This window comes from Apteryx rowi, unplaced genomic scaffold (genome assembly GCF_003343035.1).
Source record: "Apteryx rowi isolate R43461 unplaced genomic scaffold, aptRow1 scaffold_107, whole genome shotgun sequence".
Lineage (NCBI taxonomy): Eukaryota > Metazoa > Chordata > Aves > Apterygiformes > Apterygidae > Apteryx > Apteryx rowi.
In genome coordinates this window covers 1,095,231-1,119,221 of record NW_020447275.1, presented here as the reverse complement: position 1 = coordinate 1,119,221, position 23,991 = coordinate 1,095,231, and the positions used below count along the sequence as shown (strand labels likewise).

Here is a 23,991-nt window from a genome sequence, read left to right as displayed (position 1 = left end):
ACTAAAAATGCCATCAAAGTTTACTGCATATTAAAAATGTCATTATTAGATTGCTTTTCTCTGAAACTGCTGAATCTTAAACRAGCCAGAGACTTAGAAAGTTCATTTTGTTTCTCAGGCTGTCTCTTCTGCCTGACACACATTTCCTGAGAAAATCTATCTGAAATACTGTCAATGTACAGCTCGTATATTGGCCTCAATCACCACAGAATGTGTGTGCCAGAGTAACATAATCCAAGCGGTACAAAATGTAAGTATCTCATGAGAGGGGGAGAATAAAGTGGAAAAATTCTGTCTCAGAAATCTTAAGTGACAGCTCTGCTAGCTACCTTAAACCATTAATTTCATGTCACATTGAACACCTGTTCTAGCACATAGACTGTAAGACAAGGCACTCAGCATCTTGCAGGACTGGGCTACATTCAAACAACCCATTCAAAGAAGAATACAGCTACATTTGGCAGGAAAGAAGGAAGCAGAATATCAGTAAATTACAGCCACATCAGGGCAAAGAAACACATATTTTAAAGAGGGTTTAAGGTTTCTTTTTTTTAAGAATATATGTTTCTACTTAGTAATGCTTCATGATGCAAGCAGACTGAGAAAAATCAAAGCCTCACAAAAGGAAAGTGATTGCAGAAAAGGTAACAGAGACTCAGATAGACTCCAGAGGATGTATCTTTTATATAAAAGATGAACACAGCTGCAAGTTGCTCTACCTTAAGTGAAACGGGTGGTCCTTGGTTTCTAAATCACTCATCAACTGGAGCTGATCCAGCTCTCACTGGAGGAAACCAAAATACTGTTTATTTACATGAGAACTGGATGTTTTTGCCATAGAATACATTCTGTCTATTAGGCATGATTACATATTCGATAATTATACAAGCGATCATTTCTTCCACTGCAGGAATTAGTGAGAGAAATTTCCTAGCTTGTGCTCAGCATATCAGACCAGACAAGCATAATAATCTTTACCATCTTCAGAAAGCACTTAAAGACCTTTGGATAAAAAAATACCAGCAGGAAAGACAGTCATCCTGATTTCTCTTCAGTTTAGATGCAAGATCTGTGAGCTATTCCACATTCCAGTAGGTGCACTGGATTGCATTTCTGAACACCTTCTTCAATGAACTTACAATGACTGAAAGAAAAAGTTTTCCTCGAAACAAAGAATTGAAGTTCTAGCTCAACATAGGGCTGTGCCAGATGTGACCAAGAGAAGATGTAGCTGTGATCTGGGTACATCTCCTGCAATCTGTCCTGAGAAATGGTACAGAACAGGAATAAACAGCAACAGCTGGAGACCAGCCACAGCAAATTCTCCCTCGCGAGTGGGTTTCTGGCATGTGTTTACTGTCAAATTTGTCTCACTGTTTTTTTGTGGAGGTTTCTGTGACAGTGGGAAAGTAAAGGAATTTTTATTACTGGCCAAAGCTCACTGTGTGTTTACTGAGCACACATTCTCTCTTTGCCCTAACACATGTATTTTTACCTCTTAACCTGCAGGTTAAAAGGTTTTACAAGTTTTACAATATGACAGACTACTGGAAAGGAGCTGGAAGCAGGTGAGCCTGGTCAGGTCTATTATTTGCAGGATTAGTTTGTAAGAATTACATCCTACTGTTATTTAAAAAAAAAAGTCTGAAAATAGGGAAAGAGCTTTCACCTCAGTAATCTGCCCTAAAGTTTAGCTACTCTTGCTTTTCCACTTGACCTTGCTACAGGGCTGAGAAACAATAATTTACTTCTACTACTAAAAAGTTGTAACCTATCTCCCATTTGGTTTTGCAAATGCTAACTCCAGCCACGGGATCGTATTATGACTTTGTTTGTTAGATGAAAGGGCCCTAAAATCCTTCTTCTAGCTAGGCACTGAGAGACTGCGACCAGGCTGCCTCCTAACTGTTAAATGTGCTGCTTTCTAGCATGGCCTCATGACTCCCAAAACAATGGATTCAAATATGAAGACAAGCGTCAAGGTTCTCTGAACATCCTGAATGTAACAAGGACAGCCCCAAACTGTCTCTGTCCACAAGATTAGGGAAATGCTGTTGTTTGTTCTGAAAGCCTTTGCCCTTGTATACAAGTACACTCTGCTCCCTTTTTGCTCCACAAAGTTAACAGAGACGTGCCTGCGGGATGACTTCCCCCCCGCTATCTACATATTTATGCCTTTATCCTGTATTAGTCAGTGTTCCTGTCTGGAGCCTATAACCTTTGGTAAGGTCTAGGATCTACCTGAGCTTTCTACAATTGTGCTGGACTACAGATTTCTCCTGACAGTCCAAAATAGTTTAGGAAGGGGCAGAGAGGTTTTCATCCTTTACTGCAAGTCTTCCCATCTCGCAGGGGCCTAGCTACTACTAACAACAGTGCCTCTTGCCTTTATGGGGTTAGCACTGCAGAGGAGGGTTCATGGGGCCATACCACAGCAGGTGACAGACTGCTGTCGGTCTTGGGGCCAGGCTCCCCCTATGCTTGTGGGGGCATATGAGCTGGCAGAGAACCAGGGAGGAGAACACATTCCTTTCCTTGGAGAGACGGAGTTGTCTGCAGCATCCCTAAGGGAGGAAGACACTGATGTGCAGGAGCTTTATCTGCACTGAAGTTCTCTGTCATAACACCCAGCATTACCTCAGCCTCATTCCCTCACATCTGCCTTGCACACAGATGAAGTCTTGTGGGTTGACTTCTGGACTGCTGGAATTGGGAAGAACTAAGGCCTGAGCTACATACTCTGAGTCCACCTGGCTCACACCTAAGGACAGTAGGTGATACATCTTTCAGTGGCAACACCAGCTTAAAGAGTGCCCATCCCAACCCTACCCCAGCCCCAGGGCCCTGCTCTATCCTGCMCCAGCATGCAAGCTCATGCTGTGACCAGCTGAGAGGGCTCCCCTGGCTTGCAAAAACTCAGCAAAATGAGGTTTTTCCCTGCTGTGGCTGGGCCGGCACAGCCTCCGGGGGTGGGGGAGGACCAGGGACAGGGCAGCAACAGACAGCGGGAAGCAGGAGGAGAGCTCTTTGAGCTGGCACTACCACTCGGAGAAAGGCCTGTCATACCTTTGCCTCAGGGTACATTTTCAAGCTTTCCTAAATGGTTTAGGAGCACAAATCCCATTGCTACCAGTGGAGGACATTTTCCTCAAGGCCATGCTCCTGCATCACTGAGAAGTATCTGAAATATCTCATTTCAGAAAAATTTACAACAATGTGAACTTACTTTGTCTTTTACAAGAGCAGGGACTCTACAGACTCCTTTCACAACCCCTAAAACTTCATAAAGAGCACTGAAGAGGAATATTCTTGGATGTAGACCTGCAGCAAAAGACAAGCCTCATCCAGATGCTCCTACCGACTCCGGCTGGCTTTGGATTGGACCCACATGTGAAAAGTTGGCAAAATATGCTCAGTGTTCTTCACAATATAGAGGATTACAGCAAGAGTGTTTTCTATTTCAAAAAGTTGGGTTATAACAAAGGGACGTTGAGATGCCCAGGGACTTACTTTCCCCTTCTCCAAACATTCAGGGGAAAAGTCAAAAAAACTGTTCTCACAGGCACGGATACATTACCCCCTCAGCAAGCACACCCACAAATTTGTTTCCTCAGCATAAAAATAAAACAAGCAGAGAAATATTTTTCCTCCACTGTTTGCTTTCTATTTATTTTCTGTTGCTACCTTTGTGCCTGCAGCAATATCAAGGTCCCCTGAGCTGTAGAACCCACTTATTTTCCATCTGCTGCCTAGTCTTTTCAAACCCCAGGGGGTTACTCCAGTGTAGCTCTCCTTCTGCAGCTGGCAGAGTCATGGGATTTCTCAGAGTTGGGGTGAACAGGCAGAATGTCGGGAACAGAAATAGGAGCTCCCAACTGGGACCAGGATTTGGACTGGGATGGGACATACCATCTCAGTTATGCTTTCAGCAGACATTTGAGGAATTGGAGCTTTAAGCTGCCCTTTTATGAGTTGTTTATTATTATTACTACTATTATTCCAAATTTCTTTATTATCATCATTTCTCCACTGACTGTTCATGGAAAGCAAAATACCAAGAGGTCACTGGCAGAGTCGAATTCACTTTTGAAGGTGAGCAAATTGCTGAAAGGATTTACTCACCCAATTCCAAGCAGAAAAAAATATATAAGCAGCCTATTAAAAAAAAAAAAAAAACCCTAAATGCACACATGCATAACTAACCAAGGCAAACTCCACTGACTGTTCATGGAAAGCAAAATACCAAGAGGTCACTGGCAGAGTCGAATTCACTTTTGAAGGTGAGCAAATTGCTGAAAGGATTTACTCACCCAATTCCAAGCAGAAAAAAATATATAAGCAGCCTATTAAAAAAAAAAAAAAACCCTAAATGCACACATGCATAACTAACCAAGGCAAACTCACAGTCCTGTCATTTGAACCTTAATCTTGTTTCCTCATTGCTGGTAGCATCACTTTTTGTGTTGAAAACAGCAACCTCCTCTTCTGAACAAAGATCAAGGACTATAGATTTTCACATTCTGGGCATTGTAAGCACCATAAATAACAATTTATTAAATGAATCTCACTTCACTAGGCYTGACTTTCCCAAACTTGTATAATGTGTGAAATCTTTTATTGCTTAGAGACCTGTTAAATAGGCAGCCACAAAAGCCCATTGCATCTCATTGTTTGAAGCCTGAACCTCAACATCATTTCTTTCTAAGCTAGTTTCTGGGTACATACAGAAATCAAACCCTTGTAAAATCTTTTTAATTTCCTGCTCTGGTTCTTCGGGCCCATAGACTGGACCTGTAAGATATTTCACTTCTTTTTTTTCCACATTACTGGTAAACTCCTTCAGCTTCAGCCATGGTGCCTATAAACAAAATTCATGTCAGACAAGCCAAAGGCTCCAAGACAGACAGTTATTAGCTCAAAGCTGGAGTGTTTCATTTTAGACTTCATCCCCATTTAAACCATGAAAACCTCAGTAAATATTGAATTTAAATCCACTTCTTACTGTTGCTTTCTCCAGGCCTTTGTCAAAGGACTCATTAGTTTCTTTTTTACAGAAYTGCCTAGCTCCCTGTGCTGAGAGGGAGCCACACTATATCAGGTATAACTGTGTTCACACACCGAGCAAGAAACTGTCTCCGTCCTAAAGAGCTCAGAATCCCAGACAGACCAGACAAAAGAAGAGAAGGACAAAAGAAAGAGAGGAGTCAAGTTTCCTGCATGTGTCACACCACAGGTCAGTGGGTTCAGGAAGAAAACTCAGGATTCCTGAGTCTTAATCCAGGGCCTTACCTACCAGGTCAGATTACATCATACTCTTTTTTTTTTTTTTAAACAAAACAAAATAATGCACCTAAAATAACCACAATAAGTCAACTTTTTACATATGAACAGGTCACTTATTTGCAAGAGTGGCCATCAGCCGATGCTGCTTGGATTCTGTTTGTTTTCACAAAACCTTGCAGGCCTCTGATCTGTCTGAATCCTCTCCTTTCTCAAAGTACCTAACAGCCCCTAACTGGATGGCTCTTACAACAGAAAGAAGGGTTCACTGGAGAATGTTTTCAGTGGGAGGGAGGTAAACATATCTAAACAATGCTAAAAGCACCTTTATCATTTCTAGTTCCTGTAGGTCCTAGTGCCCTATTTCTGCATGCCAGAAAGGAGGGCAGCAGTTCTTTGTCTCTAGGAAGGAGTCACCCTAAACCCCTGTGCTCTGAGGCCTGTAGGTCTGAAGCAGCTTCCAGGAACAGGCCATTGCATGGACAAGCCTGAGCTGTTACCATCCAGTCAGACTTGCACTATGTATAAAATCCTGGTTGCCCTATCAAATCCTGGGCTACTATGAGCCCTCAGCATTGGCAACATGGGTGTTTTCCACCCCAAGCTGCCATAAGCCTGTCAAAGTAGATTTAAATGCTTTTTTTTCACTGAGCAGTGCCCAGAAGCATTATAAGATATTGGCTAGGCCGGCTTTCCCCCAGAAATGTTCCAGGGAAAGGCTTTCTGTTTCAGCCCTGACCACTGGAGGATGCCTCCTTCAGCAAGCCATCTCCGCAGCAGCGCCCCCGCAGTCAAGAGATCAAGGGCTCCAGGTACTTTGCCAACCAGGACGACTTCTCAGAGGAGTGACTGGGAACTCCGAAGTGGAGCAGCGGTTGGCAGCACCACAGTACAGCCCTCATTTTCCCCACACCATTGCTGTGCCTTTCCACTCAAATCACTGTGCCATCTGAAGGAACACAGAACTGTGTCATTCTGAGTTGTTCTGAGTTAGAGTCACACTTGGGGGTGCCACTAATTCTGCTAAATGAACAGTAAAATAGAAACAGGCAGAACGATGTAATTAAGCATGCTGTAGAAAAACAGCCAGAAGGAACACATCAGCAGTATTTTCAAAAGCCACCTGCCCCAAAATCCCTGGGAGTGACTCACATATCTTCTAAAGTACTGCAGAAACCCTCGACTAGCTGCACAATTCTCACTGGGGGTTTATGTGAAATTAAATCATCCCAAATGGTCGATCAAACTAAGGGTTACTGACAGGGGAACGGATCAAATAAAATGTTCTTGTTGCTCTAGACAACAAGAAAGACTGCTAAGGAAGTCATTTTATAGCCTGAAAAGGGTCCACAGCTTTAAGAAATTCTCCCCTAAAGGTTGTAAAGCTTTTACTATGCAAAGTATTTTTTGCTATTTTATATACTGGCGGCCACTAAGTGCAGCTATTATTTCTGGCAACCATTCAGAGAAGGATGGGGCTGATAAAGCTTTTAACAGAGTTTGTTTGGGTCAATCCATCTGTTTTTAACCATCCATACAGTCTTTTGGGTCCTTTTAAAAGATGCTGGATATTCCTGAGTCTAATACATTAAGCTCTTTACTTTTATTTGCCATCTTTTATTATTTATCATGCCACAGCAAAGAATGTCATCTTTAAGATGTCCACACACGGAGCCTACACTGAGCTCCCGTGCAGAGTTGTGACCTGCTGTGTTCCCTCCCTATGCCTCGGGAGGGCACGTGCCTCCAGGGAGGCAGGGAGGAGAGAGCACTCACAGAGCAGGGAACTAAGAGGTATGCTGAAGAAATCCAACACGGAGCTTCAGAAAGGAAAAGTTTTCAGGTCACATGAGCACCAGGAAAAATATCCTGACTAGCTGGGAAGGACCATATGGGCATTCTCAACATGCACACTGCACAGGTTTGGTTACTGCAGGATTTCAAACCTAGCCCTATTGCTGACTCTCTATATCACATGGAGCAAATCAGGGTGCAACTTTCAGCACCCCACTTCCCTGATGAGCTGCAAGGAACCAACAGCCACAAGGGGGAACACTTCAGTGACAATCTCTGCTGCTGTTCATGAGAGCTCTGTTCCAAAACAGAAATGAAATATTGCTAGGACTATATTGCTTCCAAACACTGTGCAAGCATTAGCTGAATATATAGTAGATAAGTATTGGCCTCCCCATTTTACAAACCGAAATAAGACAGGACAAGTGGCTTGTAGCTAGTGACAGCTGGAGAATGTGTTACCCACCTGATGCAAATTACTGCCACTGATATAAAAAATATTCAAATCCTGCAGTGAGCAGATTCTCACATCCAACAATCCTTTCGGCCATTTCCTACACCCTTTTGTTTCAGGAGACAGTACTGATGTCTCCTGAACAGCATGTTGTGGTTCAGGTCCCTTTGCCACTTACCTGAGCTTATCTGCTACAAAAATCACACGCCGCTCCAACAGGAGAGAAGCGAAGATCCTGATGATCTGCCGTACACTGAGACACTTGAAAAGGCATTGAAAGTCCACGTGTTCTAGGCGCGAGTCCATGGGCCGCCGCAGCTCAATCACCTGCACACATTCAACAACAGGCAGTCAGCTCCCCCGGTCAGGCTGCAGCGCACCAGGGACACCTGGCGCCCCGGCCCCTGCCCTCCAGCTCTGCTCCCTCTCACTGGGGAGGGGACATGGAGAACTGCGCCAGCCTCTTTTGCAAACTGAGGCTGCAGTCACAGCACCCCAGAGAACAGTATATTACACAATTCACTATCAAATCGTTCTTCCCAGAATAAATTATGTGCATTAAATCTGCCATCATTTCCTAGGAAGGCATAATTCTGACTTCTAACTGCCCTGTCAGAGATGTACAGCTTGCCTGAGTCAACAGTATGAAGCAAGTAACAAACTGGAAACACTGGGAATGGAAGCCTACAGGGTTAAAAGGGGAGGGTACGCTTTTCACTGGCTAACCTGATACAAGTTAGTTTGCATTTAAGCAGCCATGAAGGCAATGTAAATTTGGTATTAACTTGGCTAGTGATTCAAATTCACACTTAGAAAGGGGTCAGGGACTAAACTTAAGTGCTGAGCAAGATTAAAACCCAATTTACCTCATTTTCACGGCTTTATTAAGCGTAATTCATTGTCTAATGTTTAAAGCCTTTTTTGTCATACAGATATATACATATATATACTTAACTGGGGAGTCAGGACCAGGTCTTAGATGGTGACTGCTGACATCCCTTTAAAGTCTAATTTTCACACTTCATCCATGACCTCAGGCCCTCTCCTTCCTTTTCTCAAATGCCTTTCGCTTGATTCCTTTATTATATCTTCCTTTTACTCTGCAATTGACATGCTCAGATGTGGAACTTGAAGACGGAGGACAGAAAAAAGAAAAGAGGGAAAAATAACATGAAGAAGAGAATAATAGAAGAAGAAATATATGAAGTGCAAGACAGCAAATGATGAACTACTGAGGCATTTGAGGAAACAGAGGGGAAAGGGGAAAAGTTGGCCAATTTAAAGCTGTGTTGAAATCTCTGAAGACATATTAACAGTAACATATATACGTCTCCTTCTTTCCATATGTCTAAAAATCACTGTCACTCTATTGCTTTAAACCACTTCTGTGTTTTCATGCAAATGACACCGCATTCCACTAGCATACTGTATTGGGTTTAAACTTGAACAGCCCTCACAAAATTCCTCACAAACACAATGTTTTAAGGCTATGATCCGCAGCAAGACCACAGGATACTGGAAACAAAACCAGTTCATACCAGTTAAAATGTAATACTGTTTTGTGATCAGTGACAGAGAACTGTAAAAAGAAAGTCACTATTAGAACAATATTTATATGCAGATTAGCTTTTTTAAAGCCTGAAATACATGAACATTACGGTACCAGAGCATTTTATACTCATCACCCTGCTGTTGCTCCAAAGAGCAGTAAGAATCAAATTGTGGAACGATGGTGATCCATTAATACATCTCCAGGGAATGCGGCCTGCCCTCTCTCACATTCAGCAGAGGTGCCCACGTCCCTTCCGTAGCAGTGTGATCGAAAGCTCCAATTATATTTATGTGCCAAATCACAAGGAGCTAGTTTGCTGCAAAATTTCCAGCACCAAAATCTTGCTGCAGGGGAGGATGCATTGCAAGTTACAGCAGCTTTTACAAATGCCATAGATGTTTTCTGTTGCTTGGCAAAGCCTTCTGCTTCAGTTTGTTCTTAACAAAGAAATATACTGTCTACTTCCCAATTAATCATCATCTTTGTTTAGGCCAGAGGAGCCACAATGGAAGGACAAGATTCTGTTCCTAATTAAGCCAGTGCATTCCATTTAAATAACGAGTTTGTACTAGCATAACAGAGAGCAAAGCTGAGCCAAAATAGGGTTGTTTGTTTGTTTGGAATTATCTCAATATTTTTCTCTGGGAGAGTTCAGAAGCTTGAGCTGAGGAGAGAGAAGATGCAGATCCATGGTTCCCAGATAGAGTCACATCAAAAAAGCATTAACAGATCTTACAGCCGTTACTCATACCAGCCCCTCAATCTTCCTTTGCTTCTCCAGAAGAAAATGCATATAATCTAAACATGCCTTGCAAGTCACTTTTACAAGGAACCCTTTACCTTTCATCCCAAGTGGCATTATAGGCCCAGTCCATTGAAGTCAGTGGCATTACACTCACAGAAAATATGATTCAATGTAAAAAGTAGTAATATGACTGTAAAACTGACTCTGAGAAGATTTTTTTTTTCTGGTCGGACTAACTGGGCCAAATTCTATTCCCACTTGCAGTAATGTAATTTCTCTATAGGTTTGTCCATCTGAGTGGAGTTACCATATATTTAGGGCAGGACATGCAGAGATCAGAATTTGATGTGCCAAATGGCTAGTAACCCTCAAATTATAAAAAACATTTTAAGCAAGGTACCAGTGCTGCCATTTTCCAGCGAGGCATTTGTTGTGTAATGCTAGGCTTCTAGCTACTTGCATCAGTAATAAAATGAAATTAAATCTGTTATATGTGTGCATATACACACAAAAAGCTTTTATATCACCTGCTTTTCCAAATAAAGACTACTGCTTTGAGGGCCAGGTACAGGGCATGTATTGCAGAAAACAGCCGTTTAAAAATGCTGCTGATCACTCCTTCTACCAATGCCATGACCAGCAGTCATCAGGCTTGCCCTAACAACCATTTGCTTGACTGTTCAAGCACAGTTGACAGCGGAAACCGAGACTGATGCTAGCTTTTAACCACTGTGATAAAGCTCAGCAACACTGTAGCTCTTAGTAGTACAGACTTAGCAGTTCTTACTTGTAGTTCTGTCAACTACACTAGGCCAAACGTAATATGGACTTTTTTTTTTAAACACAACTTGTTAATACAGATAAAATAACAAATATATTAAAATAAATCAGTTTATAATCRTCAATGGGAATTAGCATTAACGAATCAACACGGGGCAGCTCTTGCACTGCTCTTTTTGAGGATGTGCCACCTCACACAACTTGTAGTACCCATATGTCTCCTCCAGTTTCTCTTTTGCTGTTTATTATTGGAGTGGTGAGGAAGAAGGCTTCAACTTTTAATGTTTGCAGTTGCTTTTTACCTCATTTCCAGCTCCAGGCAGGAAGGTTTTGACTTTGATTGTCTTTCCAGGTGCAGGAAAAGGAGATTCCATCAGACTCCTCATAAATGGATAAACCAAGGCAGCAGATATACCCCTTCTCCTTTCAACCTCATCCAGGATCTGATCCATTAGTCAGACAAGAGAGAGAGAACATGTCAGCACAACGTACACTTCTGAAGCACCTTCTGTCCCATGCGTGCCTGAGCACGTGGCAGATATAAATTTAATTCTCCTCTGCCATGCACTCCTCCACTACCATTGCAGCCACAAGATTTGACGCTACCCTGAGAATGATCCATTTTCCATTTAGAAAATGAAGCCCTTTCTGGAATGCAGCTAAACAGAGAGACAAAGAAGAGATAACAAATTTGGAAAGGAGAGATAAGACACAACATGGTAAAAAGGGATAAGCAGTGTTGAAATTTGGCCTGAACAACAATCAGCTGGAGAAGAGAAAGATCAAGACAAATCCCATGATCACAGGCCATGTGAGTGTCAGGCCCCAATCGCAGACCTGAGATTTGCATTAAGGAGAAACACTTTTTTCCATGCTGGGTATCTCCAGACTTACGAACGTCCAAGCTGGATGACAAAGCAGTATCAACAAAGCTGCATCTCTTTCCTTTCAGGTGAGAGGGCAGGAAAAAGCCAGACCAGCAGGAAGAACAACCCTGCCACACTCTGCTTTTCACTTTACCAGAGAAGAGCTCCTGGAGGAGACCTGGCCATGGTCGTAGCAGTCACTTTGGAGTCTCCATGGTGAACTGGAGCCAGCCATGAGCAGGCTSTTGAAGCATGCCCAGCTGTTTACACTGGATGCCTGCATTAAGGTCATTTTCTGTTTGACATGACGCAGAGCAGGCAATCTAGCTTTAAAATGAGCAGATGGAACTTCTTACAGATAGAAAGGATTTTTTTTCATCTCTCTTTGGTCACGTGGGCCAACATAAATTAGATCACAGCTAAGTTTTCCCACATTAGACAGACCATATAGATGATAAGCCTAAAGAAGAAGAAAAAACAAGCTTCAAAGCAGTTAGTGGTTTGACCTGAAAGAGCGATCTTTTAACCACCACTCAAGAGCAAAAGGCCATACAAGAGTTAGTGGGTCTGAGCCAAGCATTTTCCCTTGTTTCTCTTGGAAGTGCTTTTCATTGAAACAGAATATTAAAAGGTTCTTAAGCACAAGCTGGTGAGTTACAATGGAAACTAATGACACCAAATGCTAACAGAGGCATTCACTGGTGCACAGCTTCCCCTTCCTCTTTGCAACATAGTAAAGGCCTAACTCTGAAGCATACCTGAGCATATATACATAGCTTGCATTCCAGTTAGTGGAAAGGGCAGATGACCATAAATGAATATACAGATTTCATTCTTAATGTAACTTGTAGAACAACAATCATTCTAATCAAACAAAACCAGCTGTCCTAGTAACAAGTAGTTAGTAATGAACCAAGGCTGTGCCCTGGGTTCCTTAGTACTCCTGCAGGCTGCCAGCCTGTCGTCATTACACTCCCAACATGCATCTCCCTTGTAGTCATTAGGTGACATTTTACATTGCTGGCACTGGTGGCTATGTATAAAAGACATCAGTCCCTTGTGCTTCAGTTTGGATACATTCAAGTAAAAGGTCTTTGTGGAAGGTAGTGTGTCACCTTATGYGTGTCATATCCCAGTCCTAACAAACTTCACAATACAAATAAAAAGCATTTAAAGTGAACAAAAGATGCCCAGATGAACTGGCTGGGTCTGAAAGTAAGAATATCTATGGTTCTCAAGTCTGTTTTAGCAGTAGGTATTACAGCAGTGAATATAAAAGGATTCAAGAAACATGAAAATAATGCAGGATATCAAAAACAAGATGATAAACATTTTAAAACAAAGGACACTCTTTGCTTCTCTGATAAATAATATCCAAGGTTTAATATGTCATGGTCTTTCATCATTCACATTTTTCTGTGAAGGCAATTGTTCCTTGTTTGTCCTGTTCAGCAAAGTCTCACGATCACTTTCCTCTCTTTCATTAGATTTATCGATTAGGACAGTCCAAGTTCCTCTTATTAGACTGGAAGAAGAGACTGTTTCACTCCTTAAGAACTTCTCTCTGCACCCACACTACATCGTCTTCAAAACTTCTCTCTGCACCCACACTACATTGTCTTCAAAACCCACAGGTATGCTAAGGCTCTTCTCTTTCATTTAACAGCTGTTTCATCCAAACCCTTTACAACTGCGGTGCTTGGAGCATGTGCTTAAGAAATGTACTATGTCCAGCCTACAGCTGGGATCAGCCCCACGCACTGCCAAACACCCTGCTCTCCCTTGAGGCCGGTAGCTTCAGGAGCTGCCCAGCACTTTGCAGGACTTTGTCTCTAAACTTCAGTGTGGGCGGGTATTTTTGTGGCCCAGCCCCTCAGTGATCCCACAGTCAGAAGAAGAGCGTAGGCGTGTGACATCCCCATTCAGGGCCTGATATATAAATTCAGTGGGAGCCTTCCTATCTGCAAAAAGATGAAGAGCTTCAGGCCTCAGCAGACACTGCCATGGCACCGGCAGGGGCCTGCCTACCGTGTCTTCTCTCCTCTGACACCAGGACACAGCCCCTGCTGAAGCCAGTGAAATTACACTGATCAGTCGGCCRCTGATTCAGTTTGACTGGATGATCAGACTCTTTCATTCAGATTATGGATTTAACTGGGAAAGCATATTATTTGTAATTTTGGCCTGTCACACTTCTTTCTTGGTATGATCTTTGTTGTCTGCTGCAGACTTTATACCCCAGCTGCCTATAACCAAATGGTTATAGGAAGGATATTTAAATTTCCGATTTTCCTATTTTCTGCTTTATTTTTTCCCCTCTCCCAAGTTTTTCTTGGGAAATAAGGGCACTAGCAAAATTAGATAAAAATATCAAAGCAAATGAAGAGCCTCAGGACTTCTCTCCGTATCATTAGCTTCCAAGATCATCATTTTTGTGAGCTATGTTATCCTGCCCAGAACAATGCATTCTGTTTCACTCACAGATATCTGTGTTTAGATACATATTATGTCTAAGAGTCACTGTTATAAACCCTTGGCTTCAGAGCTTTATGAAAGACGTCAGAAGCAGAACTGCAATTAACTATTTCAACTTAATTGTTTTTCTTCAGACAAGATTTGTGTTAAACAAAGTTTTATCTAGCAAAACTTGAAACTTGCTTTGATGAAAGATAACATTCTGTATGGTTATTAAATCATAAGACTGATATAAATGTCATGATTTTTATTAACTTAAATGATTTACAYATTTGTTTCAACTTTACTTCTGTATAAATGAACAAGAAAAATTTGTGTTTAAATTCTATGAGATTTCCTGGTATCTGAAGTGAAAATCTCTGGTGAATTAAAAAAACATTTCAATAAACAGTGTATCAAAATTTGAAAAAGGGAAGGCAGCCATTTGAAATCAGACATATCATTGTCCTCCACAGATCACCCGCAAATCCTGTATGGTACACTATACCAGGCACTCAGTGGATTTTGCAGGATGGGGGGCAGTAAGGTGGCAGCCAGAGAGATATTTCAAATGTTAATCAATCAGCAATGTTTTTAATAGTGTACCTAATAACCTTTCTTTCTTATAAAAGAATAATGCCTGGGGCTCTGGAACTGACTTGCAGTTAACTGCTTCTGAGGCTATTCAGTGCCTCAGTTTAGCTGCAATGTCCTGCTTACTGTCTCAGAGCTCCTGGGTCAAGAAATTTATTACTTAGGTAAACCACATCAGCATATGACGCAACTCTGGATTCATTAATGTGGAGGCCAGTTAGATGATTATCCACACTTTCTTAACTTCTTAAGATAAAAAAAACCATGCCAATGGAGTTAAACATATAGAATTCACTTATCAAGCAATCTTTTTTCTTAACCTCATTATTCCACAGAGTATTGGAAAAAAAGTGGTACTGGCCCATCATTCAAATTGTGGATGCCAAGAATTACAGCTCAGCACAGAATGGCTTTAGAAAACAATGGAAAAAACTCCAGTCAGCCAAATCACACAGACACCCAGATGTTTTTTGAATCAAGTTTTGCCTCAGTCACAGAAGTAATAAGACCTTCTTTGATGAACCCAATAATAGAGATGGAATATCCAAAACACCAACTGTAAAATATGGTTATCTCCCATCAAAGGAAGAAATTCTCCTTGTTTGGTTCATCACTGTGGATGTTTCTCAGTAAACGGTCAATTTAAAAAGCAACACTGAAAAAAAAATCTTACCTTGGAAAATAAGTCAAAGCACCCCAGCCGGCTGATGACACAATAAACTTCAGGTAGGCGTGGACCTTTTCCACTTGGCTGATAACAGTGAAAGCGAGATTGAAATTACATATTAATTTGGAGCCATAAGGAAATACACTTATCTTTCTGATCACAAACTTGGCCATAATGTGACATCTTTCACTATCCGTTTCTCCATCAAAATAGTTACTCTTGGAAAAACATCATATTTCTTCCATAAGACAGGAAACTAAAAAGCATAAATAGTGCTTATCCACTTTGGAAATCACCGCACATTGGAGCTGTATTCCAACATTGCTCCAACTTGCAGCCATAAAAGCACATTTAACTATGACTGTAACTTATGTCTCTGCTATCACTGTCCTCTGCTCCTGCTATGGCAGGAAGACTGAGGCCACCCTGGGGCCATGTGCTGGGGAATGAGGACTACAATGCTAAGGGGAGGTTATGGTGGCTTTAGTTCCCCACTCACCCCATGATGTTCAGAGGGAGCTTATCTTGCAGAAAGTGAGCTCAGAGAGCTAAACAAAGGCAGGCTGCATGAGCTAAATCATTAACTCCCTCAGATTCATGCATGATAAACATGAAACTGTTAAATAACATAAACAGTGGCAAGTACGAATCTATAATATGCATCTCCCCCACAAAACTATCAAGACAACTCTCTGCAGCCCTCCTCTTGAAGATATTTCCTAGAGAGGCAAATGGTTTAAACTGGCAGGGCTGAAGTGTATTGCCTCAGCTTACTAGAATCTGCAGCCCTGCTCATACCACTGCAAGGAAAGGCCTGGCAGAACTGTGTGTGAAAGAAGGGCACAACCCTTGCTGGATTTCATTTATTTACTGGAAAAGAAGCAGAATTAGGCCAACACTGAGCACTTTAGAAACCTCTCACTGGCAGGGTCTGCAGAAGGGAGAGCTAGTCTCCCTGTGTCCTGCACACGTACACGGCGCATGAACGGCTGCAACGTCCTGGGCATGCAGAACAGCCTCCCACTGTGTTTTTAATAGGTGGGATGCAGCATTTCTGTTTTGTGTAGTTGCAGCTGATTTTCACCAGTTCAGCAGGCACACGCCTCCTAGAGGGTATTACTTTAACAAGGCAGTTTGCCGACTTCAGACGCTGTCGGATGTACTCCCAAGGAGTACATCCTAGCCAGCCTAGCCCAGGAACTGCGCCTGTCATGGCACAGAATGGCTCAGGCACACTAGCAAACCCCAGGAGCAAAAGCTCAAAGCAGGGCATGAGGCACTGGGCAAGGCTCCCTGTTTCCTGCGATCCTGTGGAGTCAGCTGTGCTTATGCAAAACTGAGTAAAAAGTGGCTGTAAGAGAATCACTTGGTGTCACTTAGCCACTTTGTACAGCTGTACATTATTGGTACGCAGCAGTGACAGAATCATCCCCATTAATAACAACACTCTGATAAAGGAGCTTGAGTCATTGTCTCCATCTGCTTCTGCCCACTCGTACATTTAGCCAAAGTGGTCGATCGTCTCCTCTCTATCCACCTAGAAGGCTAGTACCTTTCTGTCTTTGATCATTAGACTCTGCTGATACTGTGAATAACTTCCCCGCAGTGTTTGATAATTATATGCCACACAGATATCTATCAAGAGAATCTGAGGGGTAGCTGTGCTTTTTAAATCTGGGTATTGCAACCTAGACTTGGACAGTCAGCAGGTGCCTGGGCAGTTATAATAAAGACCACGAAAAAATACCAAGACTAAGTGAATACAGATGACTCTATTTCTGGATCCAAACCTGCTCACTACACGTCACATCTCTGAAAAAGCAGAACCCTTTTTTGTCCTTATTAGGTATAAAACCCTTTCTAAAGGCATTGAGTGATTATATCAAGCATGTGGGATTTTGGTTAAAATCATTTTGTCAAATCTGCAGGAATGCCGAAGCCACGCCAGCAGTCTTGGACAGCTCCCAACCAAGAGCTGTCTTACCGAGTGCCAGTAAAAACATCACATTCCTGGGTCATCTATAAGACCAGAAACAATAACTGCTCAGCGTTTACTCAAAGACTCTGCTTTATGAAATATCATTGCTTTCAAATGTCGTAAAAGCTACATGTCCCTGAGATTCTTCCCTCCTTGCACTCCTTGTATAGGATGTCCTTTTCTATTATTTCAGAGACTTTTTCTTGCAAACAGCACAGCCTCCTGGGTGCATACAAATCATCTGTAAGATGCAGCAAGCAAACGCCTCAAGCAGGGCTATTCTGCGGAACAGGATTTCTCAAATTTCTAACACTGGGAACTCTTCTCATGACCTCCCCCCTCAGCCATTAATTTACACCATGGAGGGGTTTGGTTCATATGCCTTAAAGATGGATCCAAAACACCTGCTCACCTCACTGTAGTTTGTTTCCCAGAAAAATGTTGTACAGGACATGACTCACATCTTAACCTTCCTGGCCACACACCTCCCTTCTCTGCCTGGACTCATCTCCCTCCACTAGTGGAGCCTTGGGGGCTGGGGCTGGCCAACAGGACTGAGTTAACCTCCCCTCTCCCCAGAAGAGAGTACTTCTAATTTGCAGGCTGCCCTCTATAAGGCAGCTGCAGCCTGGGAATCATGTCCCCACTGCTCGCTGTCGCACACCACAAATAGGCTGTACTCAGGCATCCGACTGACTCTGCCTCGATGCACTCACTGCCCTCCCTCCTGGAAGCAGAGGGATGAAGGGGTTGGCATTTTATTTTCAATTTGTTTTCATGGGGCCCAGGATATTTTCAGCCTTAATCCAGTATCACTAACAAAAATGCTTAATGAGCTTTGTTGGTAATAGGAGACAGACGCGCAAGAAGATGAACATAAACTGCTGAGAATTTAGCTATGAGATGGAAGAGCTGAGACTTGCATCAGGGCAGGTTAGCAAGTAGCTCAGGACAGTCCTGTTATAGTTAGTTTAATCTTGAGTTTGCTGAGTAAAGCCCTCTGCAAACCTGCTTTACATGCTGCCTCTGGCAGAGGAAACCGAGGGCCTTTGCTCCTACAATGGAGCCTGCTATTTTTCTCTTTCAAACTGGACCTCCCTGCCCAGGTGTCTGAGACCCCGGAGGGGGGGCATTCAGAGTGCTCCCAGCCCAGCTCAGCCCAGCGCTGGGGGGCTCCCACATGCCGAACGCGCCTGCTTTCAAGGCACAGCACTCCCCTCCTGCAATGCGCACAGCAGCCAGCCGTTCAGCCACATAACTCACTTCTCTGGGTTTTTAAAGACAGCGCTGGGGGCAGGGAGGGGGGTGTCAGGAAAGCTCCTGGTTTCACAGCCCCAGAACTAACTGGGGGATGCTTGTCCCAGCACGCTCACTTCAGAGCACACACGGCAGTGGGACCAAAGGTAACATTTCTCCTCCTGCATTTCTCCTCCCAGCCTCTTCCATCTACAAGAAGATACCCTTGGTGGAGAGGAAAGGCAGCAGAAGCAGACCTACCACACAGCAAGGAAGAGGAGCATGCACCACGGCCCTACCTCCCATCCCAAAGAAGCAGGAGTGCAGCAAGAAACAGACTTGCATTAACCTAAAGACTCCTCCCACCCCAAAGTGGGCCAGGACATTTTGTCTGGGCTCTTCTAGATGATTCCCAGAGAGCACCATTAGGGCAATCTGGGGAAGCAGTAAGGACTGCCACGGACCACCACAAATGCACAGCAGCTGCCGAGCTGGCTGAAGCAAGTGGCCTCTGCCAAGCACACGGATCAGCTCTGGGTAAGCTCTAACGTTCTGGGCTCCTTGCAAGACCAGAGTTGTGGATGCTTCATTTGCAATTAGCTGTAATTAAGACAATGACCACACAGAAGGGATCGTACGCAAAAATACTTAATTCTAAATGGCAGTGCACATGCCATTTCCTTGCAATGAATGCACACAGTATGCATGTCTATTGCCTTCTACAGGAGACTCAAAAAGACACTATTTTAATTCTACCTGGCTCTAGGACTGTCTTGAACCAGGAACAATGAATGATGCAGACTCAAGCCAAAATGTGAGCAGAGAAACATCAGGATGAGGGAGGGGAACCCCAGGAAGCAGGAGGGGGAGACCCTAGGAAGCAGGATGGTCCTGTCCAGCTAACAAGAGTTTATAATGTAACCTTCCAAAAGGTATTCCAGAAACACATTTCACCTGCTCAGTTACATTAGTTAGAGCCACGCACAGGCTGGTGGTGTGAGTGGCCTGAATGTTTGACACCAACAGGATAGAGCAGATACCTTCCATGATCATTTTTCTGCATATACTACATGAGTCTCGGCAGCTCAGGAAAGAGAGAGAAAGAGACAGACTGAAAACCCAGCGAGGCTCCTTCTTAGGAAGTCTCATGTTTTGTTGCTGGCTTAATTTAAAGAATGAGAGCCCTACATATATGGAGGCTGAGAAGCAGGTTTGCAGAAATCAGGGCTCAGAATTCAGGTTATTGTGCCATATCAGATCACTGGTCTCTTAAGCTCAGCACAATCACATCCTCATGGCCACATAAACTAAGCTGCAGCCTTGCCAGCAAACCAACATCCCCAGAACCATAGATGTGCCTCCGTGGCATCAGGAATCAGAACAACTCAGGCACTGGGAGTTTAAAATTAACACCTGGGTCGCCAGCACAATTCTATGACAGCTCTTTATCCTTCTTAGGGCCAATCCAAACCCAAACCACGAAAAAGTTGTGGATGTTTTAAATCTGTGTCCAAAAGCTTGTGCTAAAGTCTTCTTGTTACATGTGCAATATAAACTTTCAATGTCAGAGCACCCAATGTGCCCAGAGCTGTCAAGGTGCTAGGGGGAGGGCAGGCAGCAGGGAAGGAGGGAAGCTTTTCCAATGAGCTCTTTGCAGCTCCATAAACATTAGCCTGCATTGCACAAGATTTGCCTCTAAGCTGTAGCAAATTCCCTCTCCTGCCCCAGCAAATGCAAAGATGAACTTGTCCCACCTAAAGACTGTTTTTCACATTTTAATGTACACTCTTCATGTTCAGGCATCTGCTCCTCCCCTGACTCCTACAGCTGGCTTGTCTTAGCCTAGGAAAGTGCTGGAGGGACATTTTTTAGGTGAGAGAGAAGAGAGAGGTAGGATTGTGTCAAAAAGACCCTGTGAATTTTTACTTTATTTCTGCAAGTACCAAGTTACCAGCCAAGAAATCCTGATACTGTCAGGCTTCATGCTCTGAGAACGGGGTCCTTTCAGATGTCTGTCCTGTAAGACAGAAATGTGCGTCTCTACTGTTGTTACCATGAGCTAGCTGCCATCTACAGCAACTGCACTGCAGGACATTGCTTTGAGGTTGCTTTTTTGGCTTGTCCAGTACTGCCCCACTAGCTAGACTTAGCACCCATCAGCATTGGCAGCAACTCCCCCGTGGCAGTAAAGCCCCAGCTGCCTGTGGAGATCCTCTAAAACAGCAGATCACAGGCCATGGCTCTCCCAGGGGATCGGGCTAGCACAGTTGCGGACCCCAGCTGTAAAGCCCCTGAAACGCCAGCCTGCCCAGGATCTGCACTGAACCAAAGCCTCTCCCAAAGGACACAGGCCTGGTGTCTCTCTGACTGTCTCCACCCTTTTTCTGGGCTGCACAGGCCAGCTCCTGGCCTCCCAGTAAGGAAAATTTTGCAGATTTTCCACCACTGAGGGCCTCACAGCTCAGGTTCTGTCAGCAGCAGGCTGCTGAGAGCATCCCTGCTTTCCCCACTGTAATGCTTGCGTACCCACCACACACTTACTGTGCACAAGCCTATGGGGTTGCACAGGCAGAAAAGGGCTGGGATTTAAGTCACACCTTTATAAAGTATTTTTTAACATATTAAGTCAAGGAGATTAATAAAATTAAATGATAAACTAAACCAAATTTTAAAAATGGAAGTTCTGCATTTTACAGCATGCACTGAGGTTCATGATATACCACCTTCACTTCTGTTCCTTTCCTGCTGTGTGCTTCTGCAGGTCCTGCACTACAACTCTCCTGACCACCCCTGCCCACGCTGCTGGTGAGGCTGCTCCGTAGCATCACRGATGTGATGGCAGCCAGAGAGGTCAGCAGCCTGCCAGCCGAGTCTGAGCCCTCAGCAGGACCCGCTCAAATCATCTGGGCCACTGACATAAAGCCACAGCCCAATAGCTCTAGAAAAAAGCCTAGCAAATTGGTGTATATAGCATGGAAAAGAAAGTGAAATTACTTTGGGTTATTAAAGTGAAATGCATCACTGACAGTAAAACGGGATAGTAGTGAGAGCTAATATCTCTGATATATATTGGCCCATTTCCTTTCATACGAAAATGAATACTTCTCACATCTAGTCACTAGGAAAGCTATTAAATGATTGCCTTGGAGGTATCAAGATGTAACTGGAAAACTTCACGCTATCTGTGAAAGTGCAGATTGTTTGTTATAGTACAATAGGTTACATTCTGTTCTAATCCTGTTTTAAAATGAAACAAAATAATATAAATACATGTAAAGTAGGTACTGCATAGGATTTGTTGCACAAACAGGACATAATTGTCACTGTATCCCTTGAGGTATTCTTGGCAGGGTTTTAGAAGAAAAAAAAAGGACTGGAACAATCTGAAGGCAGGAAAGAAAAAGTGGAGCAGTTCGTATCACAGTAATCCAAAGAAAAACAAGGCTGACGAAAAGTTCAGTAACAAAAAAGTAATTATCTCAAAAATTAAGGAATCAGAACACCAAACTCTGCAAAAGGACACAAATAGTACATTGTACAATACCTACCACACAGGACTAGGCTGTTGGTCCATCTAGCCATGGAGCCTGGTACCAATGACTGCCAAATGCTTTAGAGGAAGATCTGAAAAACCCCTAGCTGAAAATTATGAGAGATTTTCTAAGAAATTCTCCTCCTAGCAGTTGGCTTGTCTTGAAGCAGCCTAGTTTGTAATGCTTTTAGAGGGTTTTGTTTGTTTGTTTGTTTGCGGTTTTTTTACAGTTCTGCATTGCACAGTATGGCCCCATCTTTCTCATATGTGATGCTTGCCAAAAACTGCTTGTAKTTCCAGAATTACGGTCATCATATTTGACAGAGCTTGTGGTTCTGGAATGGGTCTTATCACCAGAGGAGATGCAGTGCACTCCTGGACGTCAGAGCCACCCTGACTGCAGCTTTCAGAAACTGCTCAGCAAGTTGGACACCCAAATACAAAAATCTCTGGCATATAAGCAGCACCTACAGAATTTATCTGCTCTTTGTTGCCTGTACAAATTTTGTATTTGCACATACAAAATAGGAAAGTATGCACATAACTGTTATCATACTGAGGTACACATCAGTGAGGCAGTTCCACCCATGCACCCACATTTGCAGAAATGAGAAACTGCTAATCTTTGTGAGAACAAAAGAAATCTATGGGGAAGGCACTTGACTTAACAGCCCCAAATCCATCATTTCTCCCAGAAGGGCAGAAGGAGGTTGCAGAATCCAAGTAACAGCAGATCTTTGCCACTTTTGCTATTTCCCTACATAGAAAAATGCTGTGATTTTTCTCTGCAGCTTCCAAACTCCTCTTTCTTTCTAAGCCCTGGACTATGCCAATTTTGCTATCAGAAGGCAGGGCAGGATTTGCCCCAGAAAGGGGAAAGCCACCTCCTCGTAAACGATATTGGTATCCCTCCGTCACCCCACTTTCCTCTGCAGGGCTGGCTGCACTGATGACCGGAGGCAGACCAGTCTCGGCAGGTCAGTTCTTGGAACCAGATGAAACTTCTTGAATGAAGCAATCTCCCAGGGCAGCAGCAGCTGTGGCAGCAGCAGATCAGCTTTATAACTGGTTTAATAATTATTAGATAGATTTAGCAGGGCAGTACTTTTCCTCTTTTTTTCAAATTATATTTTGCTATCTGATAGATTCATTTTTGCCACGGCCAATGCAGGATCAAAACAGTCCCCAATGCTGTTTCAAACCACTATTTATAAGGAAGTGTGTAGTATTGATTTAATTCTGCTCCCAGTATTGCCTAGTATGCTAACTTATCTTGTGCAGTAGTTGAAAGTCCACATTCTATTTTTATCTTGTGTTTAGGGTGGATTTCACAGAACCTTATGTGAGTTAAAAAAAAAACCCTGCATTAATCCTTCACTGACAAACTAATTCAACATTCCTGTATATATATCTTTTTTTGTTGTGTCTGTTATTTCAGTCCCAACCTGATCAAGGATCAGCTGTTTTCCATTTCACAAAAGTAAGCTCTGTGCGTGATTCCAGACTTGCTGACTTTTCCAGAAATACAGAAGTCTTAAACCACCTTTATCTGGTAGAGTGCAAACATTCCATAATTTAATTCTAAGCCAACATTTTCTGAGGTTTTGTTAATTTTCCACAACTATATCTTATTATGCTTTTAAGTGACAACACATAAAAAAAGTAATTGAATAGTGCTGCTGCTCCACATCTTGCTATGTTTATTTACACTCATAAATACATACATTTTAGGTACTCCACTTGTTTATCTCTGAATCACTCCTTGACCAGCCCTAGATTTACAGCAACACAAGTCTTCATCGACATTTCCTTTTCACGTTTAAACTTTGCTGTTGTGGCGCACACTTACACACTTTATACAGAGTAAGTATGGCTCTGTGAGCAAGGTCCTCATATACCGATGGCAAATACTGCTCACAGAATTGATAAACAAGTTTTCTGTTAGATTACAGAATCACACAGAATCACAGAATCGCTGAGGTTGGAAGGGACCTCTGGAGATCATCTAGTCCAACCCCCCTGCTCACGCAGGGTCACCTAGAGCACATTGCACAGGATT

At 43.1% G+C, this 23,991-nt stretch overlaps 1 protein-coding gene across 2 annotated transcripts in view; it reads right to left on the bottom strand.

Annotated features, from left to right (window-relative positions):
- ST5 (suppression of tumorigenicity 5) overlaps positions 1-23,991 on the bottom strand; it is a 111,870-nt gene that overhangs the window by 18,988 nt on the left and 68,891 nt on the right. For both annotated transcript variants that reach the window (XM_026070217.1, XM_026070225.1), the window contains exons 11-13: positions 15,193-15,270; positions 10,908-11,048; positions 7,707-7,855 (exon numbers count right to left, since the gene is read on the bottom strand). In XM_026070217.1, coding sequence (XP_025926002.1) covers positions 7,707-7,855; positions 10,908-11,048; positions 15,193-15,270 — 368 coding nt within the window. The remainder of the gene's footprint in view (positions 1-7,706; positions 7,856-10,907; positions 11,049-15,192; positions 15,271-23,991) is intronic.